Below are 19,464 nucleotides of genomic sequence, written 5' to 3'. Positions count from 1 at the left end.
AACAATATACTAAGTAAAAAATACTTGTTATATCTCAAAATTTTGCTATGCAATGTCCAAGACTTATCAATGAAATGTGCTGTAACAGTCATAAAACCCATTTTTTGGTTACTAGAAGTCCACATGTCCGTTGTAATAACCACCCTACTACTGTCAATGTTTTCAATCAAACTCATCACTTTATCCCTCTTTTCTTTGTAAATCCTCATGATATCATTCTTCAAAGTATTATAAGAAAGACACTTGAAAAAAGGTTGAATGGTACTTGTGAAATCTTTGAATCCACTATGCTCCACCATCGAAAGAGGATAATCATGTATAATGATCATCTTTCCTAATTTCTCTTTTTTTTTTTTTTCATCATATGGACTGAAAGAGAGCTCTCATTTCAAATCAGGTTTTATAAACATTTGCCTTATATCTCCTACCAATCTTCTCCTAGGACACCTATTGAGATATTGTTTCATAGTTGATGTACCATTCATTGATTTACCCTTAAGTAATTTCTTACAATAGTTGCATTGGGACTTAATTTCTTTATTGATGATCACACTTTGAAAATGTTTCCATACATCACTTCTAATCCTATCACCAATTTCCTTATCAGAAACATTCATCTCTTGAGAACTCTCCACCGGTATTGATTGATGAGTTCGTTCACCAGAAGAAGATCCTCGTACAAAACATTGTTGTGTGCTACCATTTTGCGAGCATGCCATATTCTGTAAAAACAAACAACATAATTCAGAAGTTGTTATTAGTTATTACTCAGACCCCAACAGGAAAAATCTCAATGAAGTTAAAGAACACAGATTATACAAATCTCATTGAACAAATTATGCACAGATCAAACAGTTCTCATTGCACAATTACAAGCAATGCAAAATAGCACAAAAATAATTTGGGACCAAAAGTTTTATGAATAATATCTTAGCAGATCATGGAACTCCATTCTGAGAATATATTTACAATATACATACGGGTGAAAAAATGATAATCATTTTATTCAATGCTTAAGCAAGCAGACAGACATGCATTAATTAAGATGAAAGAAACTGTAACAAAATCAGTGTGTTATGCTTATCCTCAATGGAATACAAATGGCTCTTAGGCTCCCACCATATATCTCATACATAAGAAACCCTAGAAGAAAAGATAAAACAACTTGCCAAATAGGTAAATGGGCACATGGACTTGCAACGTAAAGGACCCTCGCAAGTTATATAAAATAATAGGAACTTTCCAAAGAAGGGAAGAAAAGAGTAGAAGAACTTGCCTTAGATCTTCTGAACTCTTGCATGCACCAAGCTATGGAGATAAGAAATGTAGTCGCGCACCTTATGATGAGAAGAGAGGAAGGAACAAACACACAAGAGGCTCACGCGGGCTGCTACACATTACTAATTCCTTTCCTCCTCTTCCCCCTTATTAATTTATTCCTCCCGTAGCTGCTTTCAAATTGCTCCACTGATTTATACTTCAATTACTTGCTCCTTATTAATGGCTCCAACTCACGCTACTACTTCCAAAAACTACATCACACAACATCCCAAATATATGTATTTACATGGGAAGGATTTTAACGGACGGGCTGGAGAGAAAGAAAGCGGAGGAGAGTCGATGGAAGGCAAAACTTGCAGGGACGAGAGATGCACAATTGACAGGAAAATTAATCGAGAAGCTTCTGAGAATGCAAGGGGGAGAGAGAGAGAGAGAAAGGGCTCACGTCTGTCTGGGGGTGAGCAAAAGTTCAGTTAAACCGAACTAACCGAACCGAACCGAAAAGTTTGGTCGATTCGGTTCGGTTTTTCAAAAATAATGGTTTGGTTCGGTTATATTTTTGTTTAAAAATCGGTTATTCGGTTCGGTTCAGTTATTTTGATAAAAATACCAAAAAAACCGAACCGAACTTGTAAAACATAGCCTCACTCACTTGAACTGAACCGGCCACAACCCCCATCGCGCGAACCAAACTCCCCCTCTCACGAGTCACGCACGCGGGCGCGACATTTCATTTCTCTGTTCTTCGTTCTTCTCTCTCTCTATCTCTCTCTCGCATCTTGGTATTTCATCTCGATTTGATTTCGAGTTCATAGATCTGGCGATGGCGAATACGAAGACGAATGCGAAAGGGAAGACGAAGGCTCTTCGAAGGCGATGGGGAAGATGAAGGCTCTTCAAAGCTTCGTGGATTAGGCATTGGCTGAAGGCTTTTTGACTTCATCTTTTCATCTGTTCTCTCTCCCTCCACCATCCGTCGTCGATGCCGAAGAAGAAGACGAAGGCCGGAGACGAAGACGAAGATTGCGCCGATGGTTTTTCGATAAGTTTGCACTCTATTTCTCTTTTACATTGAAATTTTGAAACCTAGATCTACTAAAATCCAACCATTAGATGCTTTTAGTTTTTGGGTGTGTGGGTCACCGTGGTTGGGGGAATCCGATGATCGGTTTCGATCATCGGAATTGCCGGCCGGCAGCAACAACAAAGCTGGTCTCTTAGTTGGTTTCTAGTTCGATTTCTGGTTTCGGTTCGATTAGCATGGTTTAGGGTTTGGTTAGATCGGTTTCAGTTAGATCGGTTTGTTGGGGTTGGTCGGTCGGTTTGGTTCGGTTATTGCATTTGGTTCGGTTCGGTTCGGTTCACAATTTTTGGGCAGTTTGGTTCGGTTAAAACCAATTGCACACCCCTACGTCTGTCTACCTTCTCCTAGTTTTCCTTTTACAATAATAATATATGATACGACATATCATGTATATGCAACTACAAGTAGACGACAACCCCCCAATTTCAATCTCTAGCCTTCCAATTTCCAATTTCCTCCCTTGTAGTGCAATGATCACCTCTGCCAGCCCACTGTGCATGTCCTCTCAATTGTCTTTCAAATTTCTAATTTCAGTTGCCATGCTTTTTGCTGAGACCATCTATCCCAACATTAAATTATCATTTCAATTCAATTGCTCTCAGCCAGCCACTCTTATATACAATATGTATATATAATATATACATATTATATATATGTATATTCGTTTCGATTTGGTTCAGTTACCCATACATTCGGTTCAGATTTTGGTTTAGATTTAGTGAAAATCATAACCAAATCATATCCATTGAAACAGTGTTCGATTTTTTCCTAAACCAAACCATTACCCAGTCAAACGATTTTTAATCGGATTGATCGGTTTGGTTTCGGTTCGGTTCACCACGATTTCTGTTGCAATTGCCATCCTTAACTACTTCTTGGTCACTCACAAGCTCTTCTGATTCTTTTTAATCTCCTGATGACTTTTTCAGCTGTGGTAAGCTTTACTATTTTTTTCTGAGTAAATAGCTAGAACAAAACACACTATAAGACTTGCCATCCTTAAAAAATAAGGGTAATTTTGGGGATTTGATCTAGATTTCTAGAGGTGGATATTGAGAGAATGAGGAAGAATTTTTCCTTCTTAGAAGATTATGAGGTAAGAAATCTTAGGTAGGGAGACATTGGCATGGCTCTATTGATGAGGATTGCATAGGTGTTCATGAGGCACCCTTAATGGCCAGTCTTTGATTCCCTATCATTAAATTCAGGATGAGTTTCTTGAGGGAGAGCTATTTATTCCTAACTCCACTTCACCCGAATAGATGGGTCCAACTAACGAAATAAATGGCTCTAAAGGCATTTGGATATATCACAAGGACCTCTTATCTCCAGTACAATCCATAAACTGCATGTGTTTCTCCATCTCTAGTAACCAATTCTTTGCCTCTATTGCATCTGCACCTCCTCTAAACTCAGGTGGATGCAATGCCATAAAATTCTTGAGAAGTGCCCCCAGAGCTACTCTCGCCACCCTGTGCTCCCACATGGGATGCCTGACTGACGGCAGGGTGACCATGACCTTGCTACTCTTGCCTCGGCTGTGTTGCAGCCAACACCTCAATTGCATGTGCAAGGCTTACTAAGGTATCCTGCACATCCGGAGTCTCATGTCGTTGCGTGTCACGTGTATCCCTCGGCACCTTAGGTGGCGGTATGCTTCGCCCATAGTCCTGTGTAGGCGATCATCCTCGTCCACTGCAAGTATTCATATTCCTACAAAATAAACAATAGAACTTAGAATGAATTCAAACCTCGAATGCTAACTTGCCCTTAAAAATAACCTAACCCTACCCGACAACCTAGGTGTACATGGCTTCTTATCTTAAATAAGTCCAAGCAAGCTCTGATACCAAGCAAGAGCCATATGAAGGAAATGAAACAGAAGATGAGCCATTCTGGCTTGCCATACATGCTCAACTAGGATTACCATCGCCTCACCCACGCCCTCCTCCAATTGGGCAACACATGGCACCAATTTGGAGCGAAAGTTTGGTGATCGAAAGTCGACTCTTGCCTTGGCGAAAGTTGATTTCCGCCACAAGAAAGTCGATTCTCCAGACCGACAAGTCAACATTTGACTCGCCAATCCTTGCGAAACTTTAGGCACAAGATGTGGTTACTAGACGCGACACTATATGGTGTATGACTTTATAGGTACATTGCCTGCTAATAATCATATAGCATTGAAACCCCTTTCGGTACTGACCAACCCGTTGACTCATCACCAGAATCTTTTCATATCTCAATGATGATATGAGAGTTCCTGAATAGCGTCTAGTTGCGGTTTAAGATATTATAGGTGGCAGTAAAATCTCACTTCAAATGAACTTATTACGACTAACGATTACCGTGCGTTATAATCCTTCAATCACCTGATGTTTTGACTAAGCAAAAGCCATGGAGTGATAAATTCACAAACTCAAAAACTATATGTCAGACTTCTTCAATGTGACTAGATATAATACCCTATGTTTTCATGAGATCGCCATGTAATTAAGATGAGTTTAAAATACTGAAAAAATGGTTTGATGGTAAAATAAATTATCGAATTAACTATAAGGAGTGCCTAAGAACTTAGATGTCTAAAGATAAGGGTATGACATCGACGAGCGTCTCGAGACGGGATTTATGACGCCGAAAGAAATCTAATCTATGGCGATTTTCGATACAACTAAGTTATAGCTTGAAAGACCGAATGACGGTAAGGGGCTTCTAGAAAATCTACGGAACCCTGTAGAGGTTCATATTTTGTGAATCGAATAACCCTTAAGTGGTTGTGAGATAAAATAAAAGGGTTTGCGATTAAAACATATATTTTGGCCTAAGTGCAAATTATTAATTTTGGTCGAGGATGGGTCAAAATGATGGTTTATCTAAATATTTGGGGATGAAATGAAGGTTTTATAACTTAAGGGAGTTAATGGAATTGTTTGATAACTCAGGGGCTTCAAGGGAGGGTCAAAATGCAAAACAAATTTTTAAGGGGGCTAAAGTGTAATTTTTGGAATTTCTCCATAGCATGGCCGGACCTTCCACTGCGCATGGGCCAAAATTCGACAATGAGATGACTATACCTTTCTAGGGTATGGCTGAGCATGGTCCTAGGAGGCTTGTGGGCAAGGTAATGGCCGGTGATTGGCCAGATGATGGTTGGATTTCGCCTATAAATAGGCAAGAGTTTTGTCCGATTTTAAAGCATCATATTGCTCGATTTTTGGTGAGTTTTGAGAGATTTGATAGAGGGATTTTCTCTAGAGGTCTTGAGCATCATTTCTGGAGAATTTGAAGTGTTTTGGTGATAGTTTAAAGGGGTTTTTGAAGGTGGCCGGAAAAGCTTGACAGTGGCTGGAACTGGACTATTTTTGCCCAATTTGGAGGCTTTCCAGTGGTGGTTTTGGGCCAAGGAGCATGCCTTTGTGATCGACTTGAGGTAGGCTACAAGGTGGTGCAAAAATCCAGTGATTGGACTAGTCACCGGCAATCAAAAAAAAGGAAAAAGACAACTGACGTGTGCATCACGCGTGTGGGTCTTCACGCGCATTCCACGCGCAAGAGCATGAGTTGAGGTACTTTGATAAATTTTTTTATTTTTTTTAGAAAAATATTTTATGATTTATGGTGGAGAGAAATTTAGTAAAGATCTTTAGGAGGTATTTATTTTTGAATTTTCAAAGAGAATGTAGGAAGAAAATAGAGAAAAATTATGAAAAAATTAGGAAAAATAGATATTGATATTTTTTTGAATAAATATGATGGTTAGGGATCATTAAGGCTCGAGGTTGAATAATAATAGGCCTAGCACGAGAATTGAGGTCGGACACGAATTTCGAGGAATCCTGAATTAAGTATAAGGTAAGACTACAACACCTATACTTTTATTTTTCAAAAAAACGTCTATTGCATGAAACGTGTTTTGTGTAAAGTTCTTGAACGCAAAATCCTATTGTTCTCTTGCATGAAATCATGTTACATATATGAAATGTGTTTTCCTGGAAATATATGTTTTTGACTTTCAACGGTTATATTTATAAAATTCGTGTGTCAATACTGTTGTACCTATTTATTGTTGCTCAAAGGTAAAAGTCTGGATATCCTCTGAGAGACTTTATGCATGTGCTATTGAAAAAGCTCTCGTGAGGAAGACCGTGAGTCTAAGGGACAACTGATGTGGTGTTTGCATGAGTTTTATGAGGTTAGCCCACGGTGAGATGGTTAGAGATGTCCCGAGACGAGCTATGAATGCGCCGTTGAGAAAGCTCTCATTGTAAGAGGCTGACGTGTTCATGAGGCACTCTAGAGTAGTCCTCGTTGTTTCCTCATACGTTTTATACCTGTTCATGCATTTATGTAAACTGTTTTAGAGTTTTCACTAAAAGATTCATCTTCTAATTGGACTATGTCTCTAGAATATTTAAACGTTCTAGGTTCGACAAGCGGCCTAAGGGAAAGGAAATAGCTGAAGAATAAGCTTATTTTGCCATGTGTAGAATGTTTAACATGTTTTTGATTTTGTATAAACCTATGTAACGATAGTATTCTTTTAGCTATGTTTGAGACGTTCGGTTATCGCGCTTGATAGATTGTATCCATGTAATGTATTTTGTAGACATCTTGAATAGTTTCTTATATGATAAATAAAACGTTATGGTTATGTATCATATCAGGTTCGATCTAGCTTTCGCATTTGTAATTATAACACCTATATATCTTAGCTATTTGAGTTTGATAGGAAGAGAATGTAAAATTTGGATTTTTAGGAATTGTATGTTGTGCATTAGTGGATGTGTTGTGAAAAAAAAAAAAATTCCTGAAATCCTAAGTTATTTAACACCTGAAATTAGGGGTGTTACACCAGATGACACATTAGGAAACTCATTTCCTTATATTCAATCTGCCCTGGGCAGAGATTGACCTGTCACACTAACAATAGATCACACAGGACGTTCATCCCATCAATCACCGACAAAGGCGATAAATCCTATTCCCAACACCTGTCTCTATATACCAGCAATATGGAATCACATAGATGAACCTCTCCACCTTCTAATTGGATGGTTCGACTCATTTACAAATCCCACACACCAATATACAAAATAACCTTGCTAGTTCAAGTCCAAGATCAACACGCCATCGCAACTTTACGACAAGGGCATTATCTACCATGCCATGTGGTTTGTCATCGGCGTCACATTCAGTTGGTTATTCCCAACAACCACCCATAGATCTACTAGTAACATCTCATATCACGTAGAGTGTGACACACCACCCTCCCATCACTATATCATACTGAACGATGCATTAACTTTTGTGCTAGTCTATATTTGATTAATCGGAGTCCCCATCAAAAGAATTTAAGGACTAGGAATAGTTTAAGACATCCTGTTATCAAATAATCTTGTCATATAGTCTCAATACCTTGAGAATAAGATTCTCAAATAGAATATCTAGAGACTCATTTATGTGTTAAACTGGAGAGCTCATGAATGAATAAACTCTTCTTTTATAAATATATACACAGATACAATGAATGTGACTAGTTGCACGCTCGCTAAAGGTCATCCAAATCTAGCATTAGGACACACACCAGTAACAAGAGATATGACACTTCCTATTTAGTCCATTTAGTGAACAGAGATGCATCTGAAGTACTAGAATAAAAACCTTAGACTATAAGTACTAATTTTAGCTTATGAAACTAGGTTTAAGGAGCTTGTTTTAGGCCACCTAAAACCTTGTTCAACTTGTAGATATAAGCAGGAAAATCAGGATTAAAAAAACCCTTAGGTTTCTATGTTAACTTATCTTCTCCAAGTCATCGATCAAGATGACATTTTCAATATCATTTTGTTGTATAAACCAACCATAACTCACAACCAATGTAAAGATAATTCTTATTGTAAGAGCTTTCACTATAAGACTAAAAGTTTCATGAAAATCCTAGCCTATGTTTAATGAAACATTTTGCAAAAAGTCTGGCTTTGTATTTAAGACTAGAGCCATCTACATTATACTTGAATCTAAATACCCATTTATAACCCACTAAACTAGGTATAATAGAAGGAGGAACATGAGTCCAAGTATTAATCTTAACTAATGCTTGAAATTCCTTGTGCATCGAGCTTTACTAATTCGGTTCTCAGTGTAGGATTTCTAAGAATCCTAGTTTCAATCTGATTCAATTTGGACATGATGAACACCCTTACATATTCAAGCCAATATTTTTACTAAATGAGAAGATCTTTTGTGACCACAACTAATTTATTTAAGATAAAATAATGTAATATCTCAAAAGCACAACTTGTGAATCAATAATTGTACGTACAGAAAAACTTATTGTTTTTTCTATTTTTTAGTTTTAAAGAACTATGACTATGTTTTCCAAGTTGACAAGACTCATACTTTAAGGAAGAAATACTGGAGAGACTATGAACCATCTTCTTGAGATTTAGTAAAGACGGGTATCCTAACTGACAATGCACCTGTAGTGGGGAAGCAATCATTGTGCATGCCACAAATGAAGTAAGGTGAGACATATAGTAAAGTTTGTGAGACTCAAGCCTCGTGCCGATTGTCCGTCCGGTCCTCCGATCCTGAATAAGAACAAAATCAGACAAGAAGGTTATAGAACAATTAAGATTATGAGTGAGTTAATTGACAAAAAATAAATTAAAGGGACATTGTGATAAATGTAAAACAGATGATAATGGTAAAGTATGAATGGGTGATGTTGTGCTAATACCTGCGACAGAGGCTTGAGAGTCATCAGCCAATGTAATAGGATGTAGAGACTTTAAAGTGTGAAAATGAGATAGAAGAGAACAATTACCAAGCATGTGATTGATGGCATGAGAGTTAAAGATCCATGGGCTAATAAAAGATAAGGACTAAGTAAAGCAAGTAGTGGGTTACCAGTGTGAGTAGAATATATGACAGATGAAGTGGCTTGTTATGCTACTTGAAACTAAAGGAACTAAGTATACTCCCTCTCGGAGATAGTCACTGGTGAGTAATGGAAGTTTGGATTAACTCGTTAAAATCAATAATTGAAGCTTGAATCTTACCCAAGTAGGTGGTCATATCTAAATCAACTTGTTATAGATTAAATAAAGCATCAGTCAAATCATAAATAAGAGTGATGTCACTTGTATATAGCTCATGAGCCTAAACCTATAGAGCACTATACTCATGAAGAGGTTGAAATATATGCATCAAAGTAGGCTTAATTGTCTGTCACATCAAATTGAGTAACTGTGCATCCACTTGTCACCAAAGAGATTGATTTCCCTCGAGAATAGTTAGAATTGTCTTTCATAAATAATTCTCAAGGACATGTCCAATAAATTAATTTTCAACCACAATGACTAGACATAATAGTTGTTCATTTAATTTTATTAATTCAACCACAATGACTAGACAAAATAGTTGTTCATTTAATTTCTCCATGGTAATAATTAATGTGCTTGAAAAGTGAGGAATAGTTATAGTTGTGGACGAAGAGTGTGTTGTAGATGAAGACATGATGCAAAAAGAACAGCCCGTTGTTCTGGTTTCCTGGATTTGGAGCATGTCGGATCTGGGCCAGATCTAGGCAGGATCTGCGCTAGCAGATCTGAAGTGGGTCTGGAGGTTGCCAATGGATTTAATCAGATCTGGGTCAGATCTTGAGTTGAGATCTGGGTTGGCTGAAACAGCCAACAATGGCAGAAACACATATAAAAGACCAATCAAGAGGAGAATTGTTGCAATGGATTCCAAGTTCTAGGGTTTTTCAGAGATAGCAGAGGGTGTTCGTCCGGGCAAGAGGGAGAGGCACGAAGAACATAAATAGGATTATCAGAGAGAGCGAATCTGCAATTTTGGAGAGGACGACTGGTCTGCTTGAGACTTCGAGACAGTGAGCCGTCGTTGACGAGGGAGAGCGAGCGGCGGCCGTGGATGCAGGACGAGAAGACCGGCGATGACCAAGAGAGAGGAGGAGCCGTCGATCGATGGCGAGGGTGACTGACTGAGACATCGTCGGTCAAGGCAGAGGCGGCCGGAGGAGAAATCGACGGCGAAGCTGGAAGAGCGGCGGCGGAGCACGAGGAAGGCCGATCTGTTTCAGATCTGGCGGAGGCTTTTCGTCTTCCGTTGCAGGCGTCGGATGCGGCAGTGACGGCGGCAGCGGAATCTAGGGTTAGGGTTTTTTCTAATTGCTCTAATATTACGTGAATAAAATAATCTGTATATTTTACTAAAAATATATAATAGAAGAAAATATATATATAAATATTTTAAATTAATTATATTAATACTCTTACTTATCTTATTTAGCGATATAAAATATGTGGAATTACAAATTTGTAGGTAGGTGTACAAAAATCTGACTGGATTCACTAACACGAAACTGGGTTTTGACTTTTATAAGAATATAGATGTTTGTGTGTGTATATATATTACACTTCTACATATATTTTTGCTCCTAGTCCTTGAAATTTAACATTGTCTTTATTTCCCCTCCTTTTATATGGATCATAATTGTTATATTCATGCTCTATGTTTTTCTTGAAACCCTACATTGTCTAAGCTATGTTTGCATCTTTATCTATTTGTGCTTTAGTTTCTTGTTTAGGGGCAATGATGTTGGAAAGGGGATTAATAGAAAACAAAATGAGATTCTTTTGTCTTCGTGTTGTCCCGGCACGAGAGATCTTGTTTGGTGAAAGTCTCAGCTACTGATTGAATTTGTAGTTGTTTTCTGTTGGGAGGTCTTTTAGCAAGCGTCAAGCTGCTTATTGAATTTGTTTGGTACCTTAATTTAATCATTTTATATTTGAACTTATTCTTTGCCTCTTTTTATGTTTTTTGTTTTTTTTGGTATTTAAATGCAGACTATTGGTTGGCTTCATCAGGGAGCGTGAATATCAAACTATTGGTTGTTTTCATCACAAAGTATTAAAACAATTTATTGAGAGAGCATGGAATCACCTGGTGAGCCTCTTCAGATTTGAATGATTCTCCTATCCCTATTTGTATATCCTCCTTTCTACCTCTTCTTCCCTCCTAGTTTGCAATGAGAAGAGCAAAAATAAAGGGTTGTGGCAGAATATTATGTGATAAGATTTTGCAGCTTGACATTTCTTTTGTCCCATCATCAGTGAATGCTTGTGTTTTGTTGGATGGTAAATTTCATGAGGTAAGGCAGTATTGAGGCATGTTATGTTCTCTTACTGAGAGATGTTATGTTCTCTTACTGAGAGATGTTATGTTCTCAAGCTAATAATTGAAAGCAGGAAATAGAATGTCATTAGTTCTTCTGAAACCCATGTTCTGGGTAGTAAGTTTGAGATAAGCTGTGAAAGAGCTTCCATAATCATCTTTTTTGGGAGTGCCTATTATTGAGTGGGTTGGTATTTGGTTAATTTGCTAAGTTTAGGAAATCTGCCAATCTATCATAAGTTGGTATCTTAATATTGGAGTATTATAATACCACAGGTAACCCACTCAACATGGTAGCTGAAGTTGACATTTGGGCTTATGGGATCAAGAAATACACCCAATACATTTCCAGTAAACTATTGATGTGGTATTGAGTTATGACAAGTATTCTCCAAAACCTTTATATAAGAATCCTAATTTAGTAACTTGATTGTAAAGGCTTTCCAAGTTCTAAATTTATCATTTGTATTGACAACAGTAGGTGGGTATTAATTAGTGGTTGCCAAATTTAGAAAGCTCGGCTGGAGCCAAAGTGCTGTTCCCCGCCCCGCCCCAACTGAGTGCATTCCCATGACCCTTCATGTCATATAGCATGAAGCACAAATATAACCCTATTACATATAATAAATCCCATAGTCCATTGATGAACAAGCTCAATCTGTTAGGGCCTTACTTAACTACTAAATATTCATAACCCAAATCTTCTTTACAGTATGCACTAATGACCCTTTAAAAACAAGATACATAGCTGTTATGAATTGGCAAGGAAAACTGATCTTATTTCCAGTCTGTTACTCAATATATATACAGTTTAGGAGAAGCACTCCTCACTTCCTTAAAATAAGGAGCCACTACCTGTTTACTAATCTAAAAACAAAACACAACTTGTGGACCATAACTCAGCCCACTAACAGATAATACAACTGAAAAACAAACCAATAACTATATAGGAAGAAAAACAATAACTCATAAATCTTATAATTATGAAAAATTACTCCTTATTTCCCAATACTCTCCCGCAAGTTGGAGAATGTATATCATCTATTCCTAGCTTGCTTGTTAACCTTTGAAAGACTGTTCCTAGAAGGCCTTTAGTAAGTAGATGGACTTGCTAGTTGACTTCCTGTAGGCACATATGGAGTACAAATTAGACCCCTTTCAACCTTTTCTTTTATAAAGTGTCTATCAACTTCCACATATTTAGTGCGATCATGTTGCACTAGATTGTGTGCAATATTAATAGTTGACTTATTATCACAATATAGCTTCATAGGATCCTTCCATTTGACCTTCATATCTTCTAGGATTATTTTAATCCATAGTAATTCACAAATCCCAAGTGCCATGGACCTGAATTCTGCCTCTGCACTTGATCTTGACTCCACATTCTGCTACTTACTCCTCTAGGTCACGATATTTCCTCCTAGATAAGTACAATACCTGGATGTTAATCTCCTATCAACTATTGATCCTGCATAATTAACATCTGTATAGGCTTAAAGGGTTAATTCTTGTCCTCTTTTGAATAGGATTCCCTTACTTGGTGTGCCCTTTAGATAATGCAAAATTATGTGCATAGCTTTCAGGTGTACTTCCTTAGGATTGTGCATAAATTGGCTAACTACTTCCACAACATATGCTATGTCAGGCCGAGTATGTGATACATAAATGAGTCTCCCAACTAATCTTTGGTAGAGACCTTTATCTGTTACTGCATCATTTGGACCGTTACTTAGCTTATGGTTAGGCTCAATAGGAGTCTTAGCTGGCTTGCTTCCTAGCATATCAGTCTTTAAGGATATATTTCTGTTGGGATATGAAAATACTTTGCTGAGAGTGAGCTACTTCAATACCCAATAAGTACTTTAGCTTGCCTAACTCCTTAATTTCGAATTCCTTTATTAAGCATTGCTTTAGGCTTTCCATTCCCTCCAAATCATCTCCTGTCATTATAATATCATCTACATAAACCAGCAAAATAGTGATTTTTCTAGCAATTGACTATCTTATAAATAGTGTATGATCTCCTTGGCTTTGTTTGTATCCCAAATTGAGCATGGCTTTGGTGAATTTTCCAAACCAAGCTCTTGGAGATTGCTTCAACCCATATAGGGATTTGTTTAACTTACATACCACATCTTTTTCTTTTGTTGAATTTACTCTCGGTGGGACCTCCATATAAATTTCTTCCTCTAGATCTCCATGTATAAAGGCATTTTTTACATTGAATTGCTGTAATTTCCAACTAAAATTAGCTGCTAGGGATGGCAATATCCTTATGGTATTCATTTTTGCAATAAGGGCAAAAGTTTCAAGGTAATCCATACCATAGGTTTGGGTATAGCCTTTAGCAACCAACCTTGCATTGTATCTTTCTAACGACCCATTTGAGTTATATTTAACAGTGAATATCCATCTACACCCACTGGTTTCTTCCCCTTGGGTAGCCTTACTAGATCCCATGACTTATTCTTTTCAAGTGCCTGCATCTCTACCCTCATGGCCTTCCTCCAATTCTCATTGCTCAATGTCTCATATACTATTTTTGGGATGGGAATTGAGCCAATGTTGGTGAGGAAGGTTTTATGACTAGGAGTTGATTCAGATACTTGAACAAGTGCTGAATGAGCAGTAGGTTTCTTCCTTTTTGTGTAAACTTGGAGTGGACGAGGTTTAGCCTCCTGAATTAACACTTCTTTTGTCTGTTCTTGAGGCTTGAACTGAGGATTAGATGTTGGTTGTAGGTGTTGTATAGTAGTAGGCAATAAGGAAGGAAACTCAAGAAGAAACAAATTTCTATCCTTTTCTTTAGTTACTGAGGTCTCCCCTTGAAGAGAATTCTGAATAAAATATTGATTTTGTTCAGCAAATGTAACATCCATTGATGCAAATTTTGGTTGGGGGATGAAAACACTTATACCCCTTTTGAGTAGATGAATATCCCACAAAAATACATCTAAGAGCCCTAGGATCCAGTTTTCCCCTTTGTTGAGAGTGTAGATGAACAAATGCTACACACCCAAATACTCTAGGTATAAGACCACTAGAGATTGAAACTTGTGGAAAGAATTGAGATAGTAGTTGAAGTGGACTTTGAGAATTTAGGTTCCTTGATTGCAGTCGATTCATAAGGTGAGTAGTAGTCAAGATAGCCCCCCCCCCCCCTAGTATTGTTTTGGAACATTCCTTTGAAATAAGAGAGCTCTAGTGATATTTAGAAGATGTATATTCTTTCTTTCAGTCGCCTTATTTTGTTGTGGAGTGTTTACACAAGAGAACTCATGAACTATGCCTTTTTCTTAGAAATAGGAAGTAGGGAATTAATTAAAGTAGTCCTTAGCATTATGTGATCTGATTCGTTTGATCTCAACATTGAACTAAGTTTTTATTAGATTATAGAAAACAGGGACTACCGAAGTGACATCTATTTTTTTTTTTAAAAGATAGATCCAAGTGGTTCTAGTGCAATCATCAATAAATGACACAAACCACCAAGCCCCAGTGATATTAGGAATAGGAAATGGACCCCAGATGTCACTGTGTATAAGTGCAAATGGAAACGGACTTCTTTTAACATTCATTGGAAAAAATGTCCTTCTATGTTTTGCAAACTCACATATGTCACACTGGAAGCCTGCTTCATTTAATCCTTTGAACTATAAAGGATACATCATTTTCAGAACATTAAAAGAAGGATAACCAAAACGTAAATGCTGTAGCCAAATCTTTTCTTTGCAAGACTGAGAGGATTTAGTCATACATGACATTGGAGAGATTTTGGCTAGCCTAGGTTCTTGTCCGCTTTGTTCCTCAAGAAAATAGAGACCTTCCTTCTCTTTAGCATGCCCAATCCTCCTCCTCGTGTCCTACTCCTAAATTTCACAATGAGAGGGATGAGAAACCACTCTACAATTAGAATCTGAGGTAAGTTTCTAGATTGAAACAAGGTTAGTGAATAGTTTAGGTACATGCAGGGTATTTTTTAAGGCAAGATGTTCATTGATATAAACATTTCATTGACTTGCTATTGTAGAAGTTATACCATTCACAATGGTAATTTTCCGACTGCTAGGACAGGGAATATATGACACAAATTTGTGAGAAGAACATGTCATATGATCTGTAGCTCTTAAGTCAATAATCCATGCACTTGAGAGAGTAGTATTTGAGGCATTTAGTGCATGAGAAAAGGAAGAAATACTTGAAGAAGTTAGGATATAGGTACCTGAACCAGTAGATTTCTCTAGGGATCCAATAAGTTGTTTCAATTTAGTGATTTCTTCCTTGTTGAACTCAGTAGTCACTGGTTCTGAATGATCCATTTCTCTAGCCTATTGTGTGTTAGCCACATAGGCTCGCTCCTGCTTCTTCTACTTGCTTGGTGTCCCCTTACCTTCAGCTTGTGGTTTTCCATGTAACTTCCAGCATTTGTCTATAGTGTGTCTGGGCTTCTTATAATAGGTGCACCGCAAGAGGTCTTGTGTGGCCGTGACCCATGTGTAGTTTTTTAGCTTCACTCCCTTGATGTTCTGCATTGGAATGCTGTATCTTTCTCGTTATTAGTGCAGAATTTTCCACTGTATGAAGTTTCAAGCATGACTCCTCTCCTTCCTTCCTCAGCACGAACAATGGCTATAGACTCATTTAGAGATGGCAAGTCCTCTTTCCCAAGTATCTGTACTCTCATTGTATCAAATTCAATATTTAGGCTAGCAATAAATTCATAAATCTTGCCTTTTTCATCAAACCTCTTAAGTAGGGATGCATCCTCACTACATGTCATTTTGATGCACTGGTAGTGATCCATTTCTTGCCATAGAGTTTGCAGAAGATTGAAATACTCATTGATTGAACGGTTTCCTTGCTTGGTTTCTGAGATCTTTGTTTTGATCTCATAAATTTGGGTTGTATCTTGAACTTTTGAATAAGTTTGTTTGACTGCATCCCAAATTTCTTTAGCTGTACTTAAGAACATAACAATATCACTTATCTCGGGAAGCATAGCATTCCATAACCAAGACATTACCATAGAATCTTTTTCATCCCAAGTTTCGAAAGTAGGATCTCCTTGTTTGGGTCAAGTACCGAGTAGATGGCTCAGCTTGCCTTTCCCTTTCAGAAATGTACAAACCAATTGAGACCACTTCAAATAGTTTTTACCATTTAGCCTATAGGCTTCCTGGATATTATGCAATTCTCTAGTTGAGGGACTGCTTTTGTTCTCCCCACAAATGGTTGCTGTAATTGGTGCTTCAGAGGCTCCACTTGATTTAGTTGAGGTAGACATAGCTCCCAGATGAATTGCACTTGAACTCTCAAGTCACAAGATAGATAGGCTCAATGTCACGGAATGAGATATTTGAACAGAAAAATAAACAATTGTATGGTGAGTTTTTGCATTGAGGAATTTGTCTAGAAGATTAAGAGAACAACAGATCCCTTTAGGCGAGTGAATGCCATTGGAATTCTAAGTTAGAAAGAAGATAACTTAGATGTTTTATTATAAGGGTTATTTTAGTCTTTGTGTAGGCTAAATAAAGTCATTGTAATTAATGCCTCCTATGGTCTATAAATAGAAGGCGTTGTCAAGGCAATAGGATATAACAACAATCATTCATTTTATGTCTTTGTATACGAGTGAAATTGCTAAGGAGAGAGGAAAGGCTTTGTGAGAGGGAGAGTCTTTGTAATCTCTGTGGGAGGGTAGCGTACTCGTGTGATAGAGAGTTGAGGGTTTTTGTAATCTGTTTTCACTGAATTTCTAGTGGATTGCTCTCGAGATTTGTGGCTGGATGTAGGATTGATCTTTGATCAGTTCGAACCAGGAGATATCTTGCGCCTATTGTGATTGGTTTGGTTGTATTTCTTTCATTGTTAATTCTGTTCTTACATGTTAGGACCTAGGGGTATTATTGTAATAAATAGAAAGGGAAGGAAAGGCGGGAAAGGGGGTTAGAGCTAACTAACCCACCTAACAATGAATAAAGAAGGGAAGGCTGAAACGGAATGACTATTCTGGAATGAAATAACCAATTCTATTCTTCGTCAATTCTCTTCTCTCGACTCTCTCTATCTCTCTTCTCTCTCTTTCTAAGTTCTGTTCTAACGAAATTTCCCAGAAATTCCGATCCCACTCCAGCCCATTTCAAGGGTCGGACAACTGGTATCAGAGCTAGGCCTTCTTCGGCGGCTTCGGGCGCGCAAGTAGAAGGTGACAGAAGGTCCGTTCAGCAACGGCGGAATGGCAGAAGGAACACGCCTGAAACAATTGGAGCTTCGCCTTGAGAATCTTGATGGATTAATGGGGCAGACGTAAGAAGATGTGAGGGCCCAAAGAGAAGACATGGCAATCCAAAAGGAGGATATGGCGATATAGAGGGAAGATTTAGCTGCCATCAAAGACAGTATACAGGAACTGGAAAAGGGTCAAGAACAGGCCGACTTTTATGGACAGAAGATCGATCGCATGTTGCGATCATGTCGACATGGCCGCAATCTCGATCACAAGAAGAGTCTGTTTCAAGAATGGAGACATACGTAATGGGTGATGGAATATTACCGCGACCAAGCGGACCAAAGGGAAGGGAGGGAAGGATTGCATGGGAACGCGAAACCCATGGTAGAAATCACTGGTTGATGCATGGGGGACAATCGCCAACGCCAAGATTGGAAATTCCAATCTTTGATGGATCTAAACCATGTTGGTGGGTACGACGCTGTGAACGATTCTTTGAATTGTACCGGATAGGAGAAGAACAAAGGGTGACGATGGCAGTGGCCTATTTGGATGATATCGTGGATGCGTGGTACCAGAGTTGGAGGCAATCAGAAGGGGGATGGGTGTCGTGGACCAAATTTTCCAACGAACTATGTGGTCGTTTTGGTGAACGGAATCTGGTGGACACGGTGGAAGAATTTAACAAATTGAAACAGCAAGGATCGGTCGAAGATTATTTGAGGCGGTTTGAGGAACTAAAGGCGTTGATAGGAGCAACTCATCGAGCTTGCCCGAGTCCTACTTCGTCTCAATTTCATTAGCGGACTCAGAGACGATTTAAGATCCGTAGTAAAGATGCTGGGGCCAGTGTCAGTAAGACAAGTAGCAGAAAAAGCACGTCTCCAAGAAGTAACATGGGAGGCAGTATTCAAGAAGAATAGGCCATGGCCATAAGGAGGGTCGGCCATCAATAGAGGGGGAATCCCTTTCGGGGGAAGCAATTTCAAACCGGGTATGGGAGGAACAAACCAAGCAGGCGTTAAGAATGGAAATGGAATAGGAACAAGCAAGAATATAACATTGGAGCAAAAGCGCCAATTAGGCCTATGCTTCAAATGTGGGGAAAAATATGGATCTAGCCATCAATGTAAGAGATTAATGTTGAAGATGGAGGCCTCCAATGATGAAGAGACAAAAGAAGATACAGAAGAAGAGCCCCATGCTGAGGAAGAACAAGAGGATGATGGAGGACAAATCTCCTTTCACGCGTTGAAAGGGGGGCCTACGGGGAAGATCATACAAGTTAAAGGGCAGGTGGGAAGACGAAGATTAGCGGTGCTGATTGATATTGGAAGCACCCATAGTTTTGTGAACAAGAAAACAACCCAAGATCTCAAGTGTGAAATGACCAGAATCAACCCACTATCAGTAATTGTCGCTAATGGGGACAGAATGTACAGCAACCATAAATGTTCGAATTTTAAGTGGGTAATGCAAGGAGTAGAATTTGTGGCAGACTTGAGAGTCTTGGAGTTAGGGGGGGTGTGATATCGTGCTGGGGGTTGACTGGATGAAGAATGTAAGTCCTCTAACATTTGATTTCAAGAAGCTGGAGGTGACAGTGGAGGTTGAAGGCCAAAAGTTGACAATGATGGGAAGCCTAGATCAAGGGGAATGCAAAATA

The 19,464-nt window shown here is 38.5% G+C and overlaps 1 protein-coding gene across 1 annotated transcript in view; it reads left to right on the top strand.

Annotated features, from left to right (window-relative positions):
* Positions 1-10,099: 10,099 nt before the first annotated feature.
* Positions 10,100-19,464, top strand: part of LOC127800543 (probable phosphoinositide phosphatase SAC9) — a 68,916-nt gene continuing 59,551 nt past the window's right edge. Inside the window, exons 1-2 of the mRNA XM_052335213.1 lie at positions 10,100-10,540; positions 11,236-11,335. Coding sequence (XP_052191173.1) covers positions 11,323-11,335 — 13 coding nt within the window. The 5' untranslated portion in view covers positions 10,100-10,540; positions 11,236-11,322. The remainder of the gene's footprint in view (positions 10,541-11,235; positions 11,336-19,464) is intronic.

The sequence above is a fragment of the Diospyros lotus genome, chromosome 4 (assembly GCF_014633365.1).
Source record: "Diospyros lotus cultivar Yz01 chromosome 4, ASM1463336v1, whole genome shotgun sequence".
Classification (NCBI taxonomy): Eukaryota; Viridiplantae; Streptophyta; class Magnoliopsida; order Ericales; family Ebenaceae; genus Diospyros; species Diospyros lotus.
This window is presented reverse-complemented; position numbering and strand designations above follow the sequence as displayed.